At 41.4% G+C, this 24153-nt stretch overlaps 1 protein-coding gene across 1 annotated transcript in view; it reads right to left on the bottom strand.

The window, feature by feature from the left end:
* efl1 (elongation factor like GTPase 1) overlaps positions 1-24153 on the bottom strand; it is a 151574-nt gene that overhangs the window by 114367 nt on the left and 13054 nt on the right. Inside the window, exon 4 of the mRNA XM_030414567.1 lies at positions 22324-22459. Coding sequence (XP_030270427.1) covers positions 22324-22459 — 136 coding nt within the window. The remainder of the gene's footprint in view (positions 1-22323; positions 22460-24153) is intronic.

The following is a 24153-nucleotide window of genomic DNA, read 5'->3' on the forward strand; positions in this document are numbered from 1 at the left end:
CCTGACCAGTTATAGTAAGTTTTGTTTTGTTTGTTTTGTACTACTTGAAAATATTGCCAATATTAAGTGCGCTAATTTCACAATGGTTTAGCTGTAATATGCCACTATTAACCTCTCCGCACCCACCCGCCCGCCGATGGGCGATTTCAGATAAATGACTGTATGTCTACACTGCGCAGTGACGTATCCCGCTTCAACTTTCATCAATATGGACATACTATACGTCGTTAGAAAGGGGAGAATCTCCGCAATTCATTCATCCAGTTGATTTTGCAGAAATCATGAGCACCAAACCATAAATCATTGATATTCACCAGCATGGTAAACGTGAGACACAAGAAACACACGGCGACTCCCTACCTTTGAAGCGGCCACAAAGCCATAGTATGTGTCCATTCCTCAATTATCTATATTCCAGTTGTCCGTAAGAATCCACTGATCAAAAGCATCAAAATGGTTTTTCATAAAATTATTCCAGCTTGTGAATATCGTCCTGTAAAGTCCATTTGTTTACCGTCTGCCAACTTTGTCCGGCAAATAAAGTCCATACTTTACCGGCCGCACCGAACTGTTTTGTAGTTCCTGTATGGTGATGTTGGGTATGCTTGTTTTCATCACTTTGCTGGCTACAAAATAAAAGTGTCCCCATCTTTTTCTGTTCAGTTTTCACCCCAGCAGAGCCCCTGAAGTAGATCGAGCGCTGCCTGTTTGAAGGACCAATAGACTTTGTTTACTGTTTTTCGCTGCCTTAGTATAGGAATAGTGTATTGGCTATCGACATGTCAATCACTCAGGCTTCTAGCCAATTATTTTACCTTTCTAATGAGGGCAGGCGTGCCCAGGTCAGGTATTTATGAGCCGAGGGGTTTCCGTGCGTCTGGCGACTTGTGGGCGGACTTTACGCAGCAGACGCATGGTGAAGAGACGCAGCAAACATTTACATTTCTTCGTAGGCATTTTCATAGTTTACAATGGCGAAAGCCAGGAAGAAATCCAACTATATCCAAGAAGATGACCAGGAATGGACTATAGCATCATCTGATGAGAGTCAAGACAGTGAGTATGACTCTGAGAGAGAGGAGATGTTCGGTCAGGGACTTGACGACATCTTAGATCGGTGAGTAACGTTATCTTTGATCATGTTTTATTTATTTATTTAGCCATGAGTGAAATTTGAATGAAAGTTAGTGGGTGGGTTTTTTTTTTATGATTACAGTGAACAGTACAGTATACATTAGCATGTCATAAATGATGCTAGCGCCCCAGGGCCTAATTAGCCTTGCTACTACTACTCAACTAAAGTTATGTAATCCTTGTAATCCTATTCTATAATGTCAGGGTTTTCCCTGCCATTATACGGCTTAGGCGCGGCGCCCAAGCGTTTTTGCCTCCCGCCTAAGCAGGGTTCTCCCCAGACGGTGGAACAGCGGCGCTACGCCGCTATACCGCTAGGTCAGCGGCGTAGCGTCCGTCCCCTGGCTGATGGCAATGAGCGTCCGTCCGTCCCCCAGCTGATGGAGTTGGTGACCATCTGTTTATGAGGGGAAGTCACCTAGCGCTGGAAAGGGACTGAGCTATGACTCTGTCATGTACCTCATGGACTTCGATTCCCTTGGTACAGGTTATCAGCTTTATGTTAACTTTTACACAAGCTCCCAACTTTTTCTGGACCTGCTAAAGAAGAAGACAGGGGCTTGTGGTACCATCCGCACAAACCGGGTTGGCTTCCCCATGACCACCATCAATGACTTCACCAGGGGCACTCCTCGGGGGACAATCAAGTGGATCTGGGACAGCGAACTCCTTTTTGTGAAATGGATGGACACTAGAGAGGTTGTCATGTGTTCCACCATTCACAAGGCATTCACTGGTGATACAACCCGAAGGAGAGTGAAGACAGCTGGACAGTGGGCGGCGATCGATGTCCCGATTCCAGCACCAGTCAAGGACTATAACCAGCACGATGAGGTGATGAGCGTCCGTCCGTCCCCCGGCTGACGGAGTTGATGACCGTCTGTCCGTCCGTCCGTGTCTTCCCCCCGGGACTGACGTTGACGAGCGTTTGTTGATATTGGCACAGTTATACATACAGTAATAGTGTATTGATGGATAATACAATCCTTGTTTGAAATTCAGTTCAGTATAGTCTGTCATTTTTGTATAATGGTAACTATTCTGTAGTGTCTTGTCACATGACAATATCTCAATATGGCCACCTAGAAGCGTGTGGAAACCCCTCCAACCACCCATCAAATGAATGTGTGAATAAAGTATGTTTTGAATCATGGAGAAAGGTTTTATAGTCACCAAAATGCTTCAGTAATGTTTCCAGTGTCACAGAAGTGAGTAAAAGCATTTGGCACAATTTGGCCATTTGGAGACGTTTTGGAGAGGTTCATGGACGCCAGTGACACCACAAACTAAAACCTCCATAACTCCCATAAGGGTAGGCCTAGAAGTCTAACATTTCACCCAGGTGTAGTTGACAAGATGAGGAAGGTATGTGCTATATTGCCATATGCCTTACATAAAGCACATCCTAGTTATTGTTATTCAAATATGACCTATTATTTTCGAAGACAAAAAAAATGTTTTAGAGCCATGTTTGAACTGATGTCATTTTGGTTGTGTGTATGGTACATGCTAAATAAACACATTCTCAGAAACTAGAGGTTGTCAGCTTTCAAATGGCATATCATACATCCATCTCGGACTTGTAGTTCTTGTGTTATCAGCTTTTCCATTTGGGTATGCTAAATAGGCGAAATTACCGAAAATGGGTGGGTGTGAACAGGTTAAATTCAGCATTAGATAAGCTATGGCAGTAGCAGTTTTAATAAAGTCAAAGTTTTAGTTTTAGGTATGTTTTGCCTGAGGGATCCTCAACCAGGTTGTCATTGAAGCTCCTTGCACTAGTTATAGGCAAAATGGGCTAAATACTGGGTCTCTCCACCATGACACCAGCATCAATAAGGCAGAAAGCAGAATGCCACATTGTTTCAAATGTAAATATATGTCACTGATTATAATGAAATATCTATTATGAAATATCCAATAGTAAGCTTGCACTGTTTTCATATTGTAGGCTTGTCAATCACTGCAGCATTCGAGCCAGTGATTAATATGGAGTATGAAGCCATAATTGGTGGTTTTAAATGCCTTTACTGGCTCCTAAAAGACTAAATTGCCCACCAATTAACTTTTAACAATGATTTAATGCAAGGCAGTTTGGAACTGTTTTAAATTCTACTACGTCATGAATCTGTTACCGATAGGGCACTGCCATCAGTCAGTTGCTGGCCCCTAATTAGGAGTTGTCAGGCCCTTTTACGCCTTTACTAGTTTTAATTATGGCTTTTCCAAAAACCTGCATTCTACGGTTTGACCAGCAGTGGGAGTCAAGAGCCATGGGACATGATTGCAAGGTTGCTGGAAATATTTCCTAATAATTACAGCTTTGAAAGTTGTATTTACCGACTTTGGCTTCTGTACCACAGCCCCCAAGCAGACTCAAGCAAGAACCATTCTCACTCAGAGTCAGTGGACTCAGAATGGAGTAACAGGGGCACGCAACTTTAAGTGGAGTACCAGGGGCATGAAACTCTGGCGGGAGCGGCTATTGGTGTGTAGCCAGGGGAGGGGTGCTTAAGAGTGGGTGCACAGGTCTGGCTGGTGGGCAAGGTCCCTGGAGGGGGCTGGTTGGGATACAGGCTGCCAGGAACCCAGCCTGGTCTCCTGGGGCTTGCTGGAGGCTTCTTGGGGGCTGTTGGTGGGGAGCCAGAGACCATGAATACAAGTTTGGAAGCTGGGATTATAAGCAGACAACCAGAGGGAGGGGGGAATCTGGGGGAGTGTAGCCCACACAGAGTGCTCTCATCCTGGGCAAAGAACCAGGGATGGAGAGGGGGGAATCTGGAGATCTGTAGCCCACACAGAGTCCTCAGATCCTGGGCAAAGAACCAGGGATGGAGAGAGGGGAATCTGGAGGTCTGTAGCCCACACAGAGTCCTCAGATCCTGGGCAAAGAACCAGGGATGGAGAGGGGGGAATCTGCAGGTCTGTAGCCCACATAGAGTGCTCTGATCCTGGGTAAAGAACCAGGGATGGAGAGGGGGGAATCTGGAGGTCTGTAGCCGACACAGAGTGCTCTGATCCCTGGCAAAGAACCAGGGATGGAGAGGGGGGAATCTGGAGGTCTGTAGCTCACATAGAGTGCTCTGATCCCTGGCAAAGAACCAGGGATGGAGAGGGGGGAATCTGGAGGTCTGTAGCTCACACAGAGTGCTCTGATCCCTGGCAAAGAACCAGGGATGGAGAGGGGGGGATCTGGAGGTCTGTAGCCCACACAGAGTGCTCTGATCCCTGGCAAAGAACCAGGGATAGAGAGGAGGGGAATCTGGAGGTCTGTAGCCTACACAGAGTGCTCTCATCCTGGGTAAAGAACCAGGGATGGAGAGGGGGGGATCTGGAGGACTGTAGTACACACAAGGTGCTCTGATCCCTGGCAAAGAACCAGGGATAGAGAGGGGGGAATCTGGAGGTCTGTAGCCTACACAGAGAGCTCTCATCCTGGGTAAAGAACCAGGGATGGACTATAACTGTCCTTGTAATTACGGCTCCGAAACTTGTACTTGTGGCCTCCCTACTGGCGAAATGGCACCACCTGGTGGCCACTTAGTGAACTTCACCCATTCCTGGCGTCTAACTACGGCCATATTTGGAGAAACAACACTTCTGCTATATGGACTTATTCTGGATTCAGGAGAGACGACGTGTTACAAACACAGGTACTGTGTAAAACATGCTGAGCAGTTGTTGCAACTTCGAGAGGAAATACAACCAACCTGTATCACCACCTGCAATACAACCATAAAGACCTACACGAACAATTCAAACTAATGTTAGCCATCATTAACTGTATAGTTAATAATATGCAAACTTCAATATTTGTTTATTTATCACAACGGTGAACAGTGTTATCGCATGTCGCAGATTTTCCTCATGCTGGCCTAGATGACAGTACTACCACATTACTACAAACATGTGAACTTTGCGACCAGGGGAGAGAACACTTTTGATCAGATCTACACCAACATCAAACAGGCATTCAGAGCTGTTCCCCACCCCCACTTGGGGAACTCTGACCATCTCTCTGTTATGCTAATTCCAGCTTACAGACCACTATGGACCAGGAACAAGCCGTCTGTGAAGCAGAACAGAGGAGTGGGAACCACCTCACCTCTCCAGGACTGTTTTGACTGCACAGACTGGACTGTTTTTAGGAAGGCTGCCACCACCAATCAGCATGTCAACTTGACAGAATACACTGAGTCTGTGACTGGATACATATCCAGATTCATGGAAGATGTGACCGTCATCAAAAACATCACCACAAGAGCCAACAACAAGCCCTGGTTCACCAGGGCGGTACATGCCTTCAAGTCTGGGGACAAAGATGCCCTTAGATCTGCCAGGGCCAACTTGAACCGGGCCGTAAGAACAGCCAAGTGTTCCCATGGACAGAAAATCCAAGCACATTTCACAGACTCAAAGGTCCCCAGGCATCTGTGGCAAGGTATCCAGTCAGTCATTGACTACAAGCCAACACCCCCACCGCGTGAGGACAACATAGACTTCCTCAACATACTTAACATCTTCTTCAGCCGATTTGAAGAAAACAACACCACCACAATAACATAAACTCCTTCTCAGACAATGAAACACTTCACCTGGACCCAGCTGATGTGTGGAGGACCCTACTCAAGGTGAACCCCAGGAAAGCTGCAGGTCCTGACAACATACCGGGGCGTGTGCTCAGAGACTGTGCTGACCAACCAACAGATGTTCTCACAGACATATACAATACCCCTCTAAGCCAAGCCATCATACCAGCATGCTTCAAAGCTACCAACATCATAATGCTACCCAAGAAATCCCTAGCCTCAACACTGAACGGCTACCGGCCCATAGCACTCACTTCCATCATGATGAATTGCTTTGTAAGGTTGGTCAAGGCCCATATAACGTCCAGTCTCCCCGCTATACTTGACCCGTTCCAGTTTGCATACCATCCCAAACGTTCCACTGATGATGCCATAGCAACAGCACTCCACCTATGTCTGGCTTATCTGGAAAACAAAAACAGTTACGTGTGGATGCTGTTCATCGACTTCAGCTCTGCCTTCAACACAGTCATCCCCCAACACACGGTGAATAAACTTGGCGCAATAGGCATCAGCACCCAATTATGCAACTGGTTACTGGACTTCCTTACCAACAGACCACAGACAGTAAGAGTTAGCAAAAACTCCCCAGAGACAACCATCATGAACACCAGGGTCCCCCAGGGATGTGTGTTGAGCCCTCTGCTGTTCACACCGACACATGATTGTTGTGCCAGACGCAACTTGAACCACATCATCAAGTTCACAGATGACACAATGGTGGTGGCCCTTATCAGCGACGATGACGACTCAGCCTACAGAGAGGAGGTTTATCTACTTATCAACTGGTGAGACATCAATAATCTTCAACTCAACGTCAACAAAACCAAAGAAATAACTGTGGACTTCAGGAAGAAACACATGCCACATACCTCACTCACCATCAATCAGTTCCTGGGAGTGCATATCACAGATGACCTGACATGGTCCGCCAACGCCACCTCCCTAGTCAAGAAGACACATCAACGCCTCCACTTCCTTCGCCGGAAGAGTACAGCAGAGAAGATCACCAGATCAGCCCAACCATCCATCCAGGACCTGTACCCGTCCCGCTGCCTCAAGAGATTATTAAGTATAAAAATTAGGAGATGAGAAAGTATCATGAATTGACCACCGTTTTATTGCAGGCTGAGGCAATGTGCAATATTTCACACTCGAGAGACTCTCTTAGAGACAACTTGGACTCAGCTTACAGTCAGGGTGGGAATTTCGTCATTTTAGGGGTAAGTCCATTTGGCCTTCACTTCACATGGATTATGTATTAAAACATTTTTTTAATACCAATATCAAATTAATGTTACATTAGAAAACAGTTGTACAGCAGTAGGGTTAGGGTTGGGTGATTTTTGAGACACCACATTGAATATTAGTGTTATTGAATATTTCTCCCAATATAATATCCCCAAAATTATGGCAAAGCACATTTTTTCCAAACAAAAAATTGCAGAATAACCAGCAGGAAACCACTGATGTGTGGAGTGATTTTGGTAGCACTACACTCCGAATAATAGTGAAGTTATTGAATATTTTTTGTAGTTTCTCTTTTCGGTGTTGCACTTTGTAGACGGTCCCTGCGCCCTCGTCTCACAGACGGCTGACCATACAGACCTGGAGGACCGCTGGTTTTGATAAAAATACGGTTGTAGCTCGTTGTCTACCTTATACGGTAGGAAAAACCTGTTGTTTGTGTTTTAACAAGGTTTCACTTATGAGTTATTGATCCGGTAAGTTCGAATCTGTGAATATATTTCCAACTTTACCAAACTAAATCCTACCACATAAGTCAGTTATGTATCACGTCAAAACCGGCTGCGCTCGATCCCTGTGCTGTAAGTTTCGTTCCTCTATTTTGAGACGCTGCTGCTGTTTGAGGGGCTTTCATGTGAGATCATCGATGTGATGATGAGACTCCACCTGCGTGAACCGCGAACTCACTGAAGTTACTGTGAGTGACTACTGTGCACTTGGGTGGCTGTAATTCAAGGTAAGCCCAGTACGCTGACCGGGCCAGGGGCACAAAGGCCACTGTGGCCGTACGATGAGATTTTTTTCACGTGGCATCAAGGCCAAAGTGCGGGTGGCCGCCGTTGCCGCCGTGAAATTCCCACCCTGCATGCAGTCAATGCACTCTATATTGAAACGTCATCTGATCGGCCTGCTTTGCTCTATTTTGAGAAGTCCGATCAAAACCGACAGGGGCATTATCGGCCGATTGCTATCGGTTGCCGATCGATCTGTGCATCTCTAACCAATATTATCAAAGACCCCACCCACCCAGCACACAAATTGTTCACCCTCCTTCCATCTGGCAAGTGCTACCGCAGCATGCGGTGCAAGACTACCAGACTCAGCAAAAGCTTTTTTCCCCACAGGCCATCAGACTACTCAACTCACTCAAGAAAACTCCATGAACATGACAAACCTGGCACCCACAAAGACCAACTGAATGTTAAAATGATTTAAACTCAATGTCTCTACTACGCTCTTTATATGCACAACATCATAAATGTTTACATACCTCCATGCTGCTATTTTACACTTTGCACATTACTATACTGCACCTTTTTATCATCGCACCTCAGTAACATACCTCAAAACTGAACCGAATTCTGGCACACTGTGAATATCTATTTTGTATAACTGTCTGGCTGCATATGTTTTGTTTATTGTTTATATCTGTGTGCACTATTATGTGTATGTAGTGTTAAATATTACTTGCACATTTTGAGTATGGGGAAACTCTTTGTAATTACTTGCAAAAATTGCATGGTCTGATTGACAATAAAGTTCACTTTGACTTTGACAATGAATATATTTAAGCAATACATTAATCTAACAAAATACACAAAGGTAATTATAAATTGTAGATCCCTGATGCCTGTGTTATTACTATCTGCTGCCAGTAGACTCCTATGTGTGTGACTGGTTATATGTTGCAAACATTCCCCCTTCTATGTGATGATGTAGATGTGGAAAACCTGGGTAGACTTATAACCAAGTTGATTGCTTGGCATGATTGTGATTATGGGAGTTAGTGAAGCCAGATAACAGTGAAGCCAGATAACAGAAACCTTTCATGAGAAAGTTATACTGGCTTCATAGTACAGGCCTCTGATGCCGCTAGATGGGTTGTTACGCAGAATCATCTGACAAGGCGCGACTATGAACTGCATTTTCAAAAAACTACTTGGCAGGTGAATGAAGGACCCATCTGTATACCACCCTGGGATAACTTCAACCAATCAGATCAACAGTAGAGGAGTGCTACTAACAACGGAGTCAGAAAATCCTTCAATGCCGTTCATTCTCTTCTTCTAATTAAATATATGCTTAAGCTTTTACATAACTGATGTTACTGCAGCTACGCTAACCCCTTGAGAAGCTCTAACTGTTGTTTCAAATGAAAAAAATGGCATCTCTCCCTGGTTGTCACATCTAAACTACGCCCATAGCAGCTAGGAGTGGCTCATTGGATGCCGATTGGTTCAACCACGACATGTTCAGCCACAGGCACATAACTTGAAGCCTGGCAAGAAGGATATGATCTCATGAATCCAGCAGCCTTGCAAGGTAAGACACAGAACAACATTTGGTGTTGTGTTTCTGGCCTGATAAATGCAAGTTTAATATTCACTCTCCTTTAAACTCGATGTTGGTCTCTGTGCTCATCAGGTCTCGATTTGCCTGACTGTTTGGCGTTAGGCAGTAAGTGTATATGTACAGTGGCTTTATCAGTGTCTTGCTGAATCTGCCTGCTTCAAGAACAACAAACAAAAACAAAAAAAAAAAACAAGAGAAACATCCTCACCCTTGCTGAATTAAAATTTCAGTGAACATCCTTTATTGAGCCCACCCTTACCAACCAACCAACTAACCAACCGGTTTCCTGATGGTCAGTGACACCTGGCACCAGGGGTAGAAAACCTTCTCCAGTAAATGCCTGAGGCTGTAGACACACACACAAAGACAAACATGGTGCTTTGTTATGCAGTGTGCCACCATGTGGTTAACTCAAAAATGATGTTTCCAACATCAAACGCTGCTTTGTGTGAGAAAGTTGTGTGTAGTTCTTTCCCTCTCTCCCGAATACTTGCTCTAGCCGTCAGATAATAATGCATGCCAAGCATGGTGGGGTTTACACACTGGTGTTTCAATTCCTTCCCTGCCCACAGTCCACTAACAAGATAGGACTGATGGCTCCAACATGGCCACAATTATCCAAATATTTGAAATCAGGTGTTCCAATCACTTCCATGGCCGCAGGTGTATAAAAGCAAGTGCCTAGGCATGCAGACTGTTTCTACAGACATTTGTGAAAGAATGGGTCGCCCTGAGGAGCTCACTGAATTCCAGCATGGTAGGATGCCACCTGTGTGTTCAGTCGTGATATGACAAGCACAAGAAACGACAGCAACTCAGCCACAAAGTGGTAGGCCATGTAAAATGACTGAGCGGGGTCAGCAGACACTGAGGCAATCGCTACAGACCTCCAAACTTCATCTGGCCTTCAGAGTAGCTCAAGAACAGCACGTAGAGAGCTTCATATAATGGGTTTCCATGGCCGAGCAGCTGCATCCAAGCCCTACATCAGCAAGTGCAATGCAAAGCGTCGGATGCAGTGGTGTAAAGCACGCTGTCACTGGACTCTAGAGCAGTGGACACGTGTTCTCTGGAGTGACAAATCACGCTTCTCCATCTGGCAATCTGATGGACGAGTCTGGGTTTGACAGTTGCCAGGAGAACAGTACCTGTCTGACTGCATTGTGCCAAGTGTAAAGTTTGGTGGAGGGGGGATTATGGTGTGGGGTTGTTTTTCAGGAGCTGGGCTTGGCCCCTTAGTTCCAGTGAAAGGTACTATGAATGCTTCAGCATACCAAGAGATGTTGGATAATTCCACACTCCCAATTTTGTGGGAACAGTTTGGGGATGGCCGCTTCCTGTTCCAACATGACTGTGCACCAGTGCACAAAGCAAGGTCCATAAAGACATGGATTAGAGAGTTTGGTGTGGATGAACTTGACTGGCCTGCACAGAGTCCTGACCTCAACCCGACAGAGCACCTTTGGAATGAATTAAAGTGGAGACTGAGAGCCAGGCCTTACCGTCCAACATCAGTGTGTGACCTCACAAATGCGTTTCTGGAAGAATGGTCAAAAATTACCATAAACACACACAAGCCTTCCCAGAAGAGTTGAAGCTGTTATAGCTGCAAAGGGTGGACCAACATCATATTAAACTCTATGGATTAAGAATGGGATGTCACATAAATTCATATGTGAGTGAAGGAAGGTGAGCGAATACTTATGGCAATATAGTTTGTGTATATAGCAATGGACACTAATCCAACATATTCTAAAGTAAAAGTATGAACCTGAAAATAAGCACAATACGGCATCTTTAGTAATTGAAAAATTGGACCTACTTGGTAGCGCTGAAGAAAAGTATTGGAATAGCACATTTTTGGCATTTAAATGTCCCATATTATGAAAAACTCACTTTTTTGGGGATTAGGTGTGTTATTTTGGGTCTATGGTGTTGCCACACGCATATAAACTTGGAAAAAAGACGGTCTATGTTTTTTTGAGTTAGATACAGATTCCTGACAGTGTCTTCCTGCAGTTTGCAGATGAGCGGGTCAAATTTGAATTGGTCACCGACTTCATTGACCGAAACATTTGAATATTCCCACCCACCGCCCCTCCCATCACAGCATACGTACGGTGTCTCCACCCACCAGGTACAGCATTACCTTCTCGGAGATCCACCATTAGAAAACATTACATCATGTCCCAGCCGCAGAGGACAGAAGAGCGGCATGGATTGAATTCATTCTTGAAGGCAACGTCCCAGCTACAGTTTGCAACAAACTGTTCGTGTGTGCTAACCACTTCTAGACTGACTGTTTCTCCAACCTTGGTCAGTACAAGGCAGGATTAGTCGGGAGACTTTTTTGAAACGGTGGGGCACTTCCACTTTGCAACTATCAGCATGGTCTCCACATGCAAATCCAGAGACCCAGTCGGTCAAGCAGTACATAAACACACCCTCTGCCAGGTCAAAGTCTTGGCGATTTTGTGAAATAATGCATTTGGAAATGTTTTCTAAACTGTCAGCATAGCCCCGGGCAAAATGAGTGTATGGTTGACTGCTACATCTCAGCACAATTTACACTCCAAGCCAAACATTCTGTGTAATGAGTTTCTTCTCCTGGAGTGCATTTGTCAGTGATCCTTCTTTTGGCATAGCTATACATGTAAGTTAAAGTTGATGTCACTTCTCTTTTTTATATAGGCCAGTACATCATTACAGTTACCTGCTAGCACTACAAGAGATATTGGCTGCCAGACTGAGCCACCTCAAAGACACAGTGTTGGCACACAACTCTCTTCGAGGACTCTTCATTCACATTACAGAGGTGAAGGGTTGTAGTGTTCTAGATTGCAAACTGCTTTTGATCAAGTGTATGAGCTGTTGCAGCCTTTTATTGCTTGAATTTATACTGCAACAGTGCTGTCATGTTTTACTCCTATCCATATCTGGGAATTCTGTGCAGGATAATTAAACTGTGATTACTTGTTGAGAACATTTGCCCATTTCTTGCAACTGTTTTCATGTTTGATTTTCTTTTTACTGTTCAAGACTCTACCTGGCTGCACTGCATTACAATGAGAATGCTGATAGAGGACAAGCCACCATATCATCAGAGGATCCTCTTTTCAATCTGAGCTTTCCAAAGTCCAGGAAGGGAGAGTGCAGAGCAAAACCAGTGAAGACAGAGGTGACATTCCGCAAGTTTTACAATCTTTCATTTAAACCCCACAAATTAAAATAAACATGGACACACAGGCATAACACAAAGGTTGAAAATAAACACAAACAAATAAAAATCTGAATTATTTTAAGGTGGTTTTCAAAATAAATAATAAGTAAGGAGAATGTATTAATAAGAAGTAATTAGGAGAAATAAGATAAACTTTACAACACTGCAGCACAATGCTTTTTGATTCTTGTGCAATTTGTCTGTAAACATTAATTTTTGTTTTTTGCACTGCAGACTGTATTGATGCACTGTTGGACCTGATCTCCGAGATTGTTTCCCAGGACCCTTCCCAATGTGAGAACGAGGTGCTGAAACTCATAATCCCCGAAGATCTCTCAGCTCAGTATGATAGACCCGACAAGCTGGACGTTATAGCCAGTTATGTGTCGAGGTTCAACCAACATACTGTCATTCTGCGTCAGTGAACACTGCACAAATCCTCAGCACCACACAGACAGGCAGCACAACTCCCACTCTCCACCCCAGAAAGCCCCAGCACCAGCTTACAAAGCGTCTGTAGGCTAGATATCTATATTGGCTGGACACAATTCAATTTAACGTGAGCATTGAATGTTCACATCCATGGAAACTAGATACTTTCTTTGTTATTATTTTCATATTTTTATTGAAGTTAATATATAAAGTTCAACTGTTCCACTACAGATATTTACTTTCCTAATATCATTATTATTAGGGCCCAAGCAGGTCTCGACCTGCGAGGTCCCTATTGTTTTTCGAATGACCACTTTTTCATCCCAATGATCCCATTTTTCATGGCTGAACATACCAAAAAAACTCGCCAAACTTGGAATATACGTCACACCGCTATAATCAAGGAACGTGCATTTTGGCCTATCCGTCTGCCTTTTCTTTTTTTTTTTTTCGAAATTCACTTAATGTAGCAAACCTACTTTTTCAAACTTCTTCCAGGCGATTTCACCGATTTGCACCAAAGTTTGCACACAGCTTCTGTGAACTCTCCTGAAGCTCTGTTAAAAAAATATAAACGTACTTTTTCCAACTCCTCCGAGTCCATTTGACCGATTTGCACCAAACTTTGCAAGTAGCATCTGTGGACAAGACTTATCAAAAGCTTTCACCTACATCACACCTGGTGGCACGCTCCATTTTGATGCTTCGCCATAAAACCATTAAATCATTATAACTTCCACATACAATTTGCCATCTACTCCAAATTGCTCAAACATGTAGAGGGTCTTGCCCTGAATACATCTATGCAAGGTCCATAGTCTGCCCAATAAGTGTTCAGTGCATTCTGCAGTGAAAATATATTCAGGCAGACAAGTTCTAGGCCAGGATGGTCCACCATGCATGATCATGGCTCAGGAAGCTGCTGTAGTCTTCGTGTAACCTAGAAATTATGAAAGTTAAGTGAGTGACAACAGATTAGAGAGAAAATAGGCTGCAAAATGACAACCATGTTTGCCCAGTGTTCACACTTACTTGTGGCATTTCCATAAAGCAGATATTCTCGGGTTCTGTAGGGTTTTGTTCACAATTGCCACAGGAATTGTTATTAATCATTGGAAACTATGATAGCTAAGCAATCACGTGGTGTTGTTTCTTTTGCAATATTTATTTAAAGTTTATAAACCTTTGTAACTGGTTAAAAAACAATACTGCTGGTTGAGAGGTGATGGGAGGCAACCGTGGCTTATTGAAAACTACAGCTGTTGAAAATTGTTGGCAGTAGCTAATTACAGGCCATCATTGCAAAAAAGAACAGGTTCTCAATTGACTTACCTGGCTACATTAAGGTAAATAAAAAAAAGAATAATAATATGGGGTAACGCTTTTCTCTAGTAACGGCAATTGCTAAATTGCATCCGGGCAACTGAACACTTGTAAACGCCAGCCGAGGTTTGGCTAAGCTTTATAACGTAAACACTCGAGGCAGGAGAAGGGGGTTGTTATCTATAACAACATGGGGGAGACGGCCAGTCAGCCCGTAAAACTTTCCTTAGTCTATGCAGTAACACAAAAGTAATGTTGAGGTAACAGACTTAACTACTAACCACTGAGAAACATCCATGTTCATTCTTGGCTGCTGTCTTTCTTCTGGAGCCTCTTCTTGTTCTGGGTCAGACTCCGGCTCAAACATGTACGGTTCCACCTCAGTTTGTTGTCCGCCAGCCATTTCTCCCCAAAACTCAATCATTGCCACGATCACGCGATGCCATCCTCACGTCTTCCACAAGGCAGGAAGAAGTGGGCGGCGCACGCAGTAGCTCATTAGCATTTAAATGGAAAGACACTCAAACCGGCCATTGATAAAGTCTATCTCTGTCCATCCAGCCAAAGAAGGCTCCAGGCTGTAAAATTCATTTACAGCCCATCTGTAGGCTTACAGTCTGAACTAAATAAAAAGTGGAGAGATCCATATGATATCATATATCAATAATGCACAAAATAACTATTATCTCATGGCACATTTTGCATGAACCATGAAAAGTTGTTGAAGTGGTGCTGGTTAATACTGGAATATCATCATTATCGTTTAATCTGACAGTTATTATCAGCTGTGACAGTGCATCTAGCAATGTTCTCATGTTGTGTGTCTGTGTGTGTGTGTGTGTGTGTGTGTGTGTGTGTGTGTGACAGATTTTTGTCAGTGCAATAGTGTCACACACCATGGAAGACACAGTCACAAAACTTTATAGGTAAGGTGAGCAGTTGAGATAAAATGAAGGCCAGTTTGAAGATGGCTCCCCGCAGATGTCCGCAGATGAACTCCTCACCATCAGTTTGTAACTGTGATCACATTCTTTCGCTCACTACTAAGGCTTGGCGATACACTGATTTCATCGATGAATTCAAATTTGTGGTTTAGGCCAGTTTTTTAAAATTACATTTGTTTTTCTTTTTTTTGTTCCACATGGGCTCAGTGGGCTCTGCTCTGACCTGCATTTACCTTCCACACACACAAACATGGTGGTAAGCAGAAAAAATTGTATTCCCAAAAAAGGTAGTCTCTCTCAGTTTGGGACTGGTTCGGTTTTGCGGTGTCAGACCTTAAACAAACCACAGTCCACTGCAAAGTTTGTTTCAAGGCTGTAGCATGACAAATTTATTTCGGCATCTTGAACAGAGGAATGCATCCAAGTGGTAATGTTATTCACTACGAGATGCACAAGACAAGGTGGAAAGCAGTCGCATTGTGGGATTGTTTGATTGATGCAACAGGACAAGCCTCAAGCCAGAGGTAGTAAATAGGCTATATCAATCCAAATGGGGAAATTGATCTATTTTCTAACAGCATGCAATGTGACATATTAAATTTATGTTTACGAAAGTGCTTTATCCAAAAGTGACGTTGTAGCAACTAATAATGTAATAACGGCTCATAATGTAATAATTTTTGCAATAAAAATAGATTTAAAATTGTTCTTTCCAAATAAGTAAGTGAACACTCTTTCCTTCCAAACAACCTAACGAAGACCTTCCATTCAAAATGTTGCCGTTTTTTATTGTTGGTCTTTAATGCCAATTTAATAAAGGCTTTGAAACATTATTTTCCTACTACTTATGTTAAATGCATGATACGAGCAGCATAACTTTACAACTTCTAGACTGATCAACTGATACTTAAGTGTGTTAAGTATAGTCACATTCATGCGGTGGCAATGTAGTTATTAGCTTATAAGCTAAGAATAGCTTTACTTCTGTCGTTTTGCATTTACACTTCAAAATTCATTAACATTGTGTAAATGTGTGAATATTATCTTTCTGATCAAATTGTGTGACTTGTGAAACTTGTGTTTGCTACGGATCTTATTTTCTGCAATAATAAAAACCAAATTCTCCATTTTCTCAATTGTTTCTCCAAATTCTATTGGCTTTTTGCACACCTCTACTCAGAAATGGGATTCTGAAATGGATCTTCCGAAATTCAGTTAAACACCTGAAATAAAGTCTATGGCTAACACAAGAGATTTTCACATTTTGTTCTACAACATAAAATATTCAAGAACATTTGTATGATTTGTTTTAAATGCTGACAAAACTAAAGTCATGCTGTTCTCTAATACAAAATCAAAACCACAAAATCTGCCCTCAATCCTCTCTTCTCAGGGTTTAAAGATTGAGTGTGTTTCCAATTACAGATATCTTGGTATATCAATTGATGAATCCCTCTCCTTCGCAAATCATATTCAGCAGCTGGTAAAAAGATTTAAACTGAAACTGGGTTTTCATTTTAGGATCAAATCCTGCCTTTCTTGTAAATCCAAAAAGAGAGTGGTTGCTGCCACTTTTATGTCTGCTCTGGACTATGGTGACGTTGTATATATGCAAACCTCATCTCAAAGTTTACATGCTCTTGACACTGTATCATGGAGCTCTGAGGTTCATAAAGCACCGACTCATCACTGTACACTGTACGAATGGGTTGGATGGTCCTCCATATCAATACGCAGACTGAAACACCTGCATATTCTCATTTACAAGGCAATCTTAGGTTTTCTTCTTTCTTACCTTTTGTCCTACATTGACCAAAGTAATGCTGGGACGTACAATCTTCGGTCTCAGGATTTGTTCTTGCTGTCTGTCCCAAAAGTCAGAACTGAACTGGGAAAGAAAGCATTTAGGTTTGCTGCTCCCTCTGCCTGGAACATGCTACAAAAAACTTTGAAATTGGATGACCTGGAGGCAGAGACATCTGGTTGTAGATGTTTTGCCTGAGGCTTTAATTACTGTAGCTGACCTTCAAATGTGGCTGTTTTGGATGCTAAGTGTCTTTAATGTTTGTGTTCACCTTGTGTTTGTGTATATGTACGATTATGCTGTTGCAAGTCTTGGCCAGGACACTCTTGTACAAGGGTTTTTCAATCTTAATGAGTCTTTTTTCCTGGTTAAATAAAGGTTAAATAAATTTAAAAAAATGTCAGTTAATACCTCACCTTTGGATATAAAAGCATTTACGTGTCTTTAAAATATGGTGGTTGCTAACAAGTGGCTAAATGAGACTACAGATGTACAGATGTCGAGGGCATTAACTATTAATAATTATAATAATAATTAATTATGCCAAACATGGACTCATCTTCTCACTACTTTGCAGACTTTAGGTGCAAACTAATCTAACTAACTTTCCAACTTCTAGACTGATCAATTGATTCTAAAGTGTATTAAGTATAGTCACACAGAAGTAAAGTGATGATAATGCAACACTTTTCTCACTATATGAGCTATTAGTAAATTATGAGCTGTTATCACATTATGAGCAGCATCAATAAGGCTCTTAATGTAATAAGTTATTAAATTATTGCATTATGCGCAAAGCCCTTATTACTTTATGCGTTCGTGATGTTATTACACTATGAGCCGATTATTACATTATGAACTTTTATTACATTGAAATTATCACATTATGAGCCATTATTACATTATGAGCCATTATTACATTATTAGTTGCTACAGACACATTTACTTTTTTCAAGAGGAGCAGTGATGGGAATGACGGCGATCAAAAAAAAAGGGGGTAACAAACAGAATAATTTTTTTCAGTAATGGGTAATCTAACAAATTACTACTTTCATCGTTACAACGCCGTTACCATTACAATCAAATGTGGCGCATTATACATTGAAGCCATGTCATCTGACACACAAGCTGCAAAGCTGTTTTTTTTTCTTTGGTGAGGTAGGAGGGAGGGGCGAGACAACTGCATAAGTGATGATGATGATTGGCTAAGGTAGAGTGAGAGTTTGTAAGCCAATCAAAGGAAGTGTTCAGTTTACACACAAACCACACACTCACACAGCAGTCTCACACACACAAACTAGCAGAGGTAAGATGCAGCAATGGCGAGCCCGGAGGGAAAGTTGGCGTTTTCAAAGTGGAAGTACAGACACTACTTTAATCTCCTTGAGGTAAAAGGCAAGAACATACATGTGAAGTGTATATTATGTCCAAGAGCTAAGTGTTTGTCCACGTTCATTGTAAGCAACTCTAATCTAATGAAGCATCTCTCAATAGCAAACGCTTCTACAAAACTAGTGGCCAAAAACACCATTGTTGACACTGTTGATGATAATAGCAGGCCAGGTGTGGCTAACGTGAGAGCCACTAACAAAGAAGGACACAAATAAAGGTTCTGTGTAGGTACCTGTCTATGCAGTTCTACTCTATGCAACTGGCTTGTGAAACCTGCTTAGAAAAAAATCCAAATCCTTAGACATATTTAAACTTAGAAAAACAAAAGGAACGATATAGTTACTTTCCCTGGTAACTACTTACTTTTATAGTGGAGTAATTCAGTTACTAACTCAGTTCCTTTGTGGGAGAAGTAATTAGTAACTATAACTAAATACTTTTTAAAAGCAAAGTGCCCAACACTGAAGAGGAGGTTCTTTTTTCTATTTCTGAAGTGAGTTTGAAGGTGCACTGCGTCACTGTCAGAGAAGTGAACATTTTCTAAGGTATGTTTAAGAAGGAAAAAACTAACTTTCCTAAAAAGAAAATTAAGTCCCTGGAAGTTGGGACACTGTTTGAAGCTTGTGTGGCAGAGACATTTGACATCAAACATTTAAAAAACGTTTTATTATTATCAGTAATGTATGATATCGTACATATTTTCACCAAATGACTTAGAGAACTCTATTTATGATCGAGAATGATTGTGATAGGTTCTTTGCTGTGTATGCAGAGTTCAAGCAACACAAATTCACATGAAGCCAATAACCCATAAATCAGACTATATTAAGCAATATTAAACAGACATCTCTGATTGATTAAACATTGAAAATGAGAACTGTGCAAGTTTTCCTTCTGAGTCAAGCAGCAAAAAAGTTAATAAGGTGTTTGAGCTCATTTGCCTTACTTCACATTGCATATCCTTTGATGGGACTAATGCACATGCTTACATTGCGAGACATACTGATTAATATGACCAATTAATTGTTGGTTTTGTTTATTGTTGTTTTTTATAATGAGATTTGATGGTAATAGCAAATATGTAGAATTCCACTGGCTAAGACAATGGCAGTATTTGCTGCTGAAACACATTAACTGTGACAGAAATACATTAATCAGCACTGGAGAGGGAGGAGAGTTAGAGAGTCAGGATAAATCCTGCTCAGATTTTTGGACAAATTTGACTCATATTGCAATATTGACACATAGATTGTTGTGCCCACATCTCAACAGACATGCCTGCACCACTACATCCTGGATCAAGCAGTTGCACTCAACTGGTGGACTGCAACCTGAGCCCACAGAGTGCAGGACTACAGCAGGACGAGGAGAAGTGGACTCTGTGTTAACATCATCAAATGCTTGGTGCTTAATCATTGTGGAGAAAAGAGTTTTGTCTCCAATGTCAAACTTTTAATATGAAGATGTTGAAAAATGTTATCATCACTATCTGTTGCTGCTGTTTTCATTCACAAAGATGTGTGTGGAGCATGAAGAGGGGCAATAAGTAACTTCATTTAATATGCAACCCTATTATACAGTATAATGACAAATAAATCACCTTGAACCTTGACTCCACCATAAAACAAACACATGTGCAAATCCACACATATGGGAACTAGAACTTAAAAATGCATGACATTTTAACTTTAACTCAAATAATTATTTGTTGTATTTATATTTAGCCTGTACACATATACTGTAGTTGAATCAAGGGAAAAGGTGAAGGGGAAGATGCATGAGCTTTTATAGAAACCTAGAGAATAAAGATTGAGGGTTTGACTCAATTTGTAGTTCACAAGTTGTAAAAGTGAGGTATGAAGAGGTGGTGGTAGTACAAAACAGTACAGTCATTAGTTTGGGACACGGTATTTACACCAAAAGCCAACAAGTAGGTCAAACTATTTTAAACAAATAAAACCCGACTCCAAAAAGCAGACTGTGTTCGTCAAAATCGAAGCAGCAGAGGTAACAAATCCTGACTTTTATTTACTAATGTAAAGCTCCAACAGTGCTATTCCTATTCCAACAATTAATCCTACATTTTCTGTGATACAACCAGTAGCATATTTTGTTTGACCCTCCCTGTCTGTTATAAGGACAAAAGATTTTCAAACTAAACAGCAGGGCTATTTTCCAAGGCATGACATTGACAGATTAGTTCATCCTTTAATATTGACTATGGACAGATGCCAATGGCCAGTAGGCAGTGGATGCTCTCATGCTCCTATACATACTACAATGAGGGGTCTAAATAAGGGATGCAGTCTGTAGTACAAGTACAATTATACAACAAGTAGTTCCGACCAAGCAATCTGATTGGTCAACAAGAAATTTAGAACATGCTCAAATCAGCATGACAGCACGCCTGACTCTTTACTCAAAATATTAGTCTGCCAAGTCTGTGGCAACATTGTTTCCATCTCCATGGCAACACTGTAACTGTCAGAGCTGGAGTAGGATATGGCGGAAAAATAGGCAACAAAATCGATCGGTTTGTTGTTAATTTTGATTAATTTGGTGGTCTCAGTTTGGATGAATGGTTGGAAGAGGATGAGAAGAACCAAAAGGCAAAAAAGGAAAGATTTTTGCCTATGTCACATGAAGAGCTCAATCAACTGGAATTGTCCAGGAATGAACAGACTACATCTTGGGCTGTCAGATGTTTTCAGGAGTATCTGAAAAGCACTAAACAGGATGTAGATTTTGTGACTATAACAAAAGAAGAGCACATTGGAGGTAAATAAAGTGATGAATCTGGAACTTCTCTGTTCTTTATATGAGATAATAATAAGATAAAAATGAAACAAGTCCAAGCTGAGTATTTTTTTATATTTTGTTTTTTAAACGTTATCTATTACTCATGAAAATAAATCACAAACCACCTGTCAGCTGCCAAAGTCACATGAATAGGATAAAGTGTCCCGTTTCAGCCGAGAGGGTAGCCTATTCCCTTCGGTGTGAGAGACACTAGTGACCGCGGTGAAAACGTTTTATAAAAATATAAAAGAAAAAAAACAACATCTTTATTAGAACTTTGGCGATAAAAATAAGCATTTTCTGTTTATCTGTGCAGTATTGATTTATTTCGGGAAATTCCGAGACTGCGATAAAACATCAACGTCAGCTCAGAGTTCCCTCATCTGGGACTAGAAAACCCTTTCTGTTGCTAGGTCATTGCTAAGGGTTGGATTATTTGCTGTAGTGGTTAACTACGTTCCATTGATTTTGTTTCAGTTATTGGTCAGACCCCATGTGTTTCGATGGAAATGCGACACACACTTGGAAAAACCTTTAAAATTTGAGAGCAAATTGTCCATCAACATGGATATATTTGGATTATATATTTCAGTGCTGCTTGCGATCGCTGACCGCATCACTGTCGTGCTCAAATGACGTTAAAGCACACCCTCTCGGGTAATACTGCTTAAGTATTACCGGCTAAGGCAATACATTCATTAGCATTGAAAAAGAAAATGCTGGTTGGGTATCTTTCGACTGTCTAAACTTAGCATCTAACACCACCGAAGAAGAGGGGAAAGTGACGGAAAAAGAGTCATTTTAATTCAGCTTGGATTTAAGGCTGCTCCTGGCTAATGTCTGTACCACATGATGTACACCTGATAAAGCCATTCATGTCAAATACCACAGAATCATTTCTCAGATTTTGCTGAAGTTACAAGAATACAATCCAATGTTTTCCAAGCATCCAAACTAAACTTTTCTTCTTTGTTTTTTTTTTTTACAGAAAGAGTTTCTGAAATCTCTGACCAGTTGAGATTATGGAAAAATGAAAAAACAGCCACAGCACTGCAATAACCAGCAAGAATGTAAAGACGTATTTACCGAGGACATTTCCTGCAGGCACCTCCTCCAGCTCCTCCAGCTCTCTGCCCATCAGCAGGTACAGGCTTTCCAAGGAACAGCAGGATAGATGAGGCACCTCAGGCACACACTGTGAAGCACTGGAACCCTCTGGCATCTGGCAGGGATGAGAGAAGGAATGAACATGAGGAGCAAAGTGGCTGACAAATGTGGTATTTGAAATAATGTATTTAAGAACATTTAATAACAGTGCATGGACAGGTACAGTCATTTTTAAAAGTTTACATCCACTTCTAAACTTACAGCTTACAAACCAGTCCCAACCTACATAAAAATATAAACAAAAAATATGTACATCTACAGGGAATGCCTTACCTTGGTAATAAACAAAAAGCCTCTTCAGGGTTTAATGAAGAAATACAGGGTATCAAAAGCACCTTATTAAAGTGAAAATGGCCTAAATAACCAAATATTACAATTACTGTATGTATATTGTCACATTTTCAGATGACCAGTAATAAATTAATAATTGAACCAAACTTCATGAATGTTTTTGTGACAAAGTCGTAAGTGTTCCACTCATTCATCACAGAAAAATTAGAGTTGTAGAAATCAACCGAACTGAAGACTACCATAACATACATGTTCTTTACCAAAGGATGTGAACTTTTGACCACGACTAAGTATTCACTTCCCATTTAGTTTGGATGCCACTCGCTCATTATTATATTTCCAGCCGTCTCCGTTTAAGCAAAATGTAACCACTATATTGTCACTGGCTTCCTTGTCACTACCTGAGCCTTTCCAGCTGCCTGGTCAGAACTGCACATGTGCAACAGAGATGAGACAGAAGCACGATGTCTCACTCCTTAGCAACTTTCATCATCAGCTATGAAAATAAAACAATGTGACTAATTCAGTATATTATTGAGTAAACCAAGTTCGAATGTGTTCTTGCAGTAGTCTAATGAGATATATGATCTTCCACTTTCTAGTGTTCTGTGTTTTTTCCAGTTTGTTCTTGATGATGTACATGACACACAAGCAAAAAAAATAGCCATCTCCTGTCAATGGGAGAGGAGTCAATCACCTATTTTTAGCGGGTTTACCCACATCTAAAACAAAATTGTATAGTTATCTATCTACCTACCTACCTACCTACCTACCTACCTACCTATCTATCTATCTGATGATCTGCATTGTCTGTATTATATTATAGTACATTATATTATATTTTGTTTTTACTACAGTCTGATTAGGTACAAGGGAAATTGAGAGTAACTGGCAGTGTGGCAGCTTTCACATTAAACGTGTTTTGAATCAATGCCACTTGGCAGCTTGTGGATAGCAGCCTTTGTAGTAAGAACCAAAGCTCATGCTTTGTTTGTTTTCTGTGATGTAGCATAATTTATTCTTAGTGTTAGCAGCCTGAGAACATGGGTTGTTTCACAAGGCTTTGAGTTTTAATTATTTAATTATTATTGTTGGTGGTAATACAGAGTAGGGGCATGCTTCAGTGTATTGCTGTATTGTAGTTGGCTATATTCCTGGTTTTCAGTGATTCACAGAGTGCAGCGTTTAAAGTCACCTCGAGTGAACGACTGTCAACTAGCTAGGTTAGCCAACCATCTGGGTGAGTAGTAAAGGAGCAGGGTGTCTCTTAAACTGGTTTTGATAGTTTTGCACTCTTCACAAATATTAACTATTGTGAGAAGACTACTTTTCGTTAAGTTACTATCTGATGTGAAGCTGTAATAAATATTTTGTGCATTTGCAATTGTGGTTTGATACCTTTGTTTTGTGGTTACTGCCCTAAATGTGTGTGTTACTGAAGAGGGAGATTGATAACAG

The sequence above is a fragment of the Sparus aurata genome, chromosome 4, assembly GCF_900880675.1.
Source record: "Sparus aurata chromosome 4, fSpaAur1.1, whole genome shotgun sequence".
Lineage (NCBI taxonomy): Eukaryota > Metazoa > Chordata > Actinopteri > Spariformes > Sparidae > Sparus > Sparus aurata.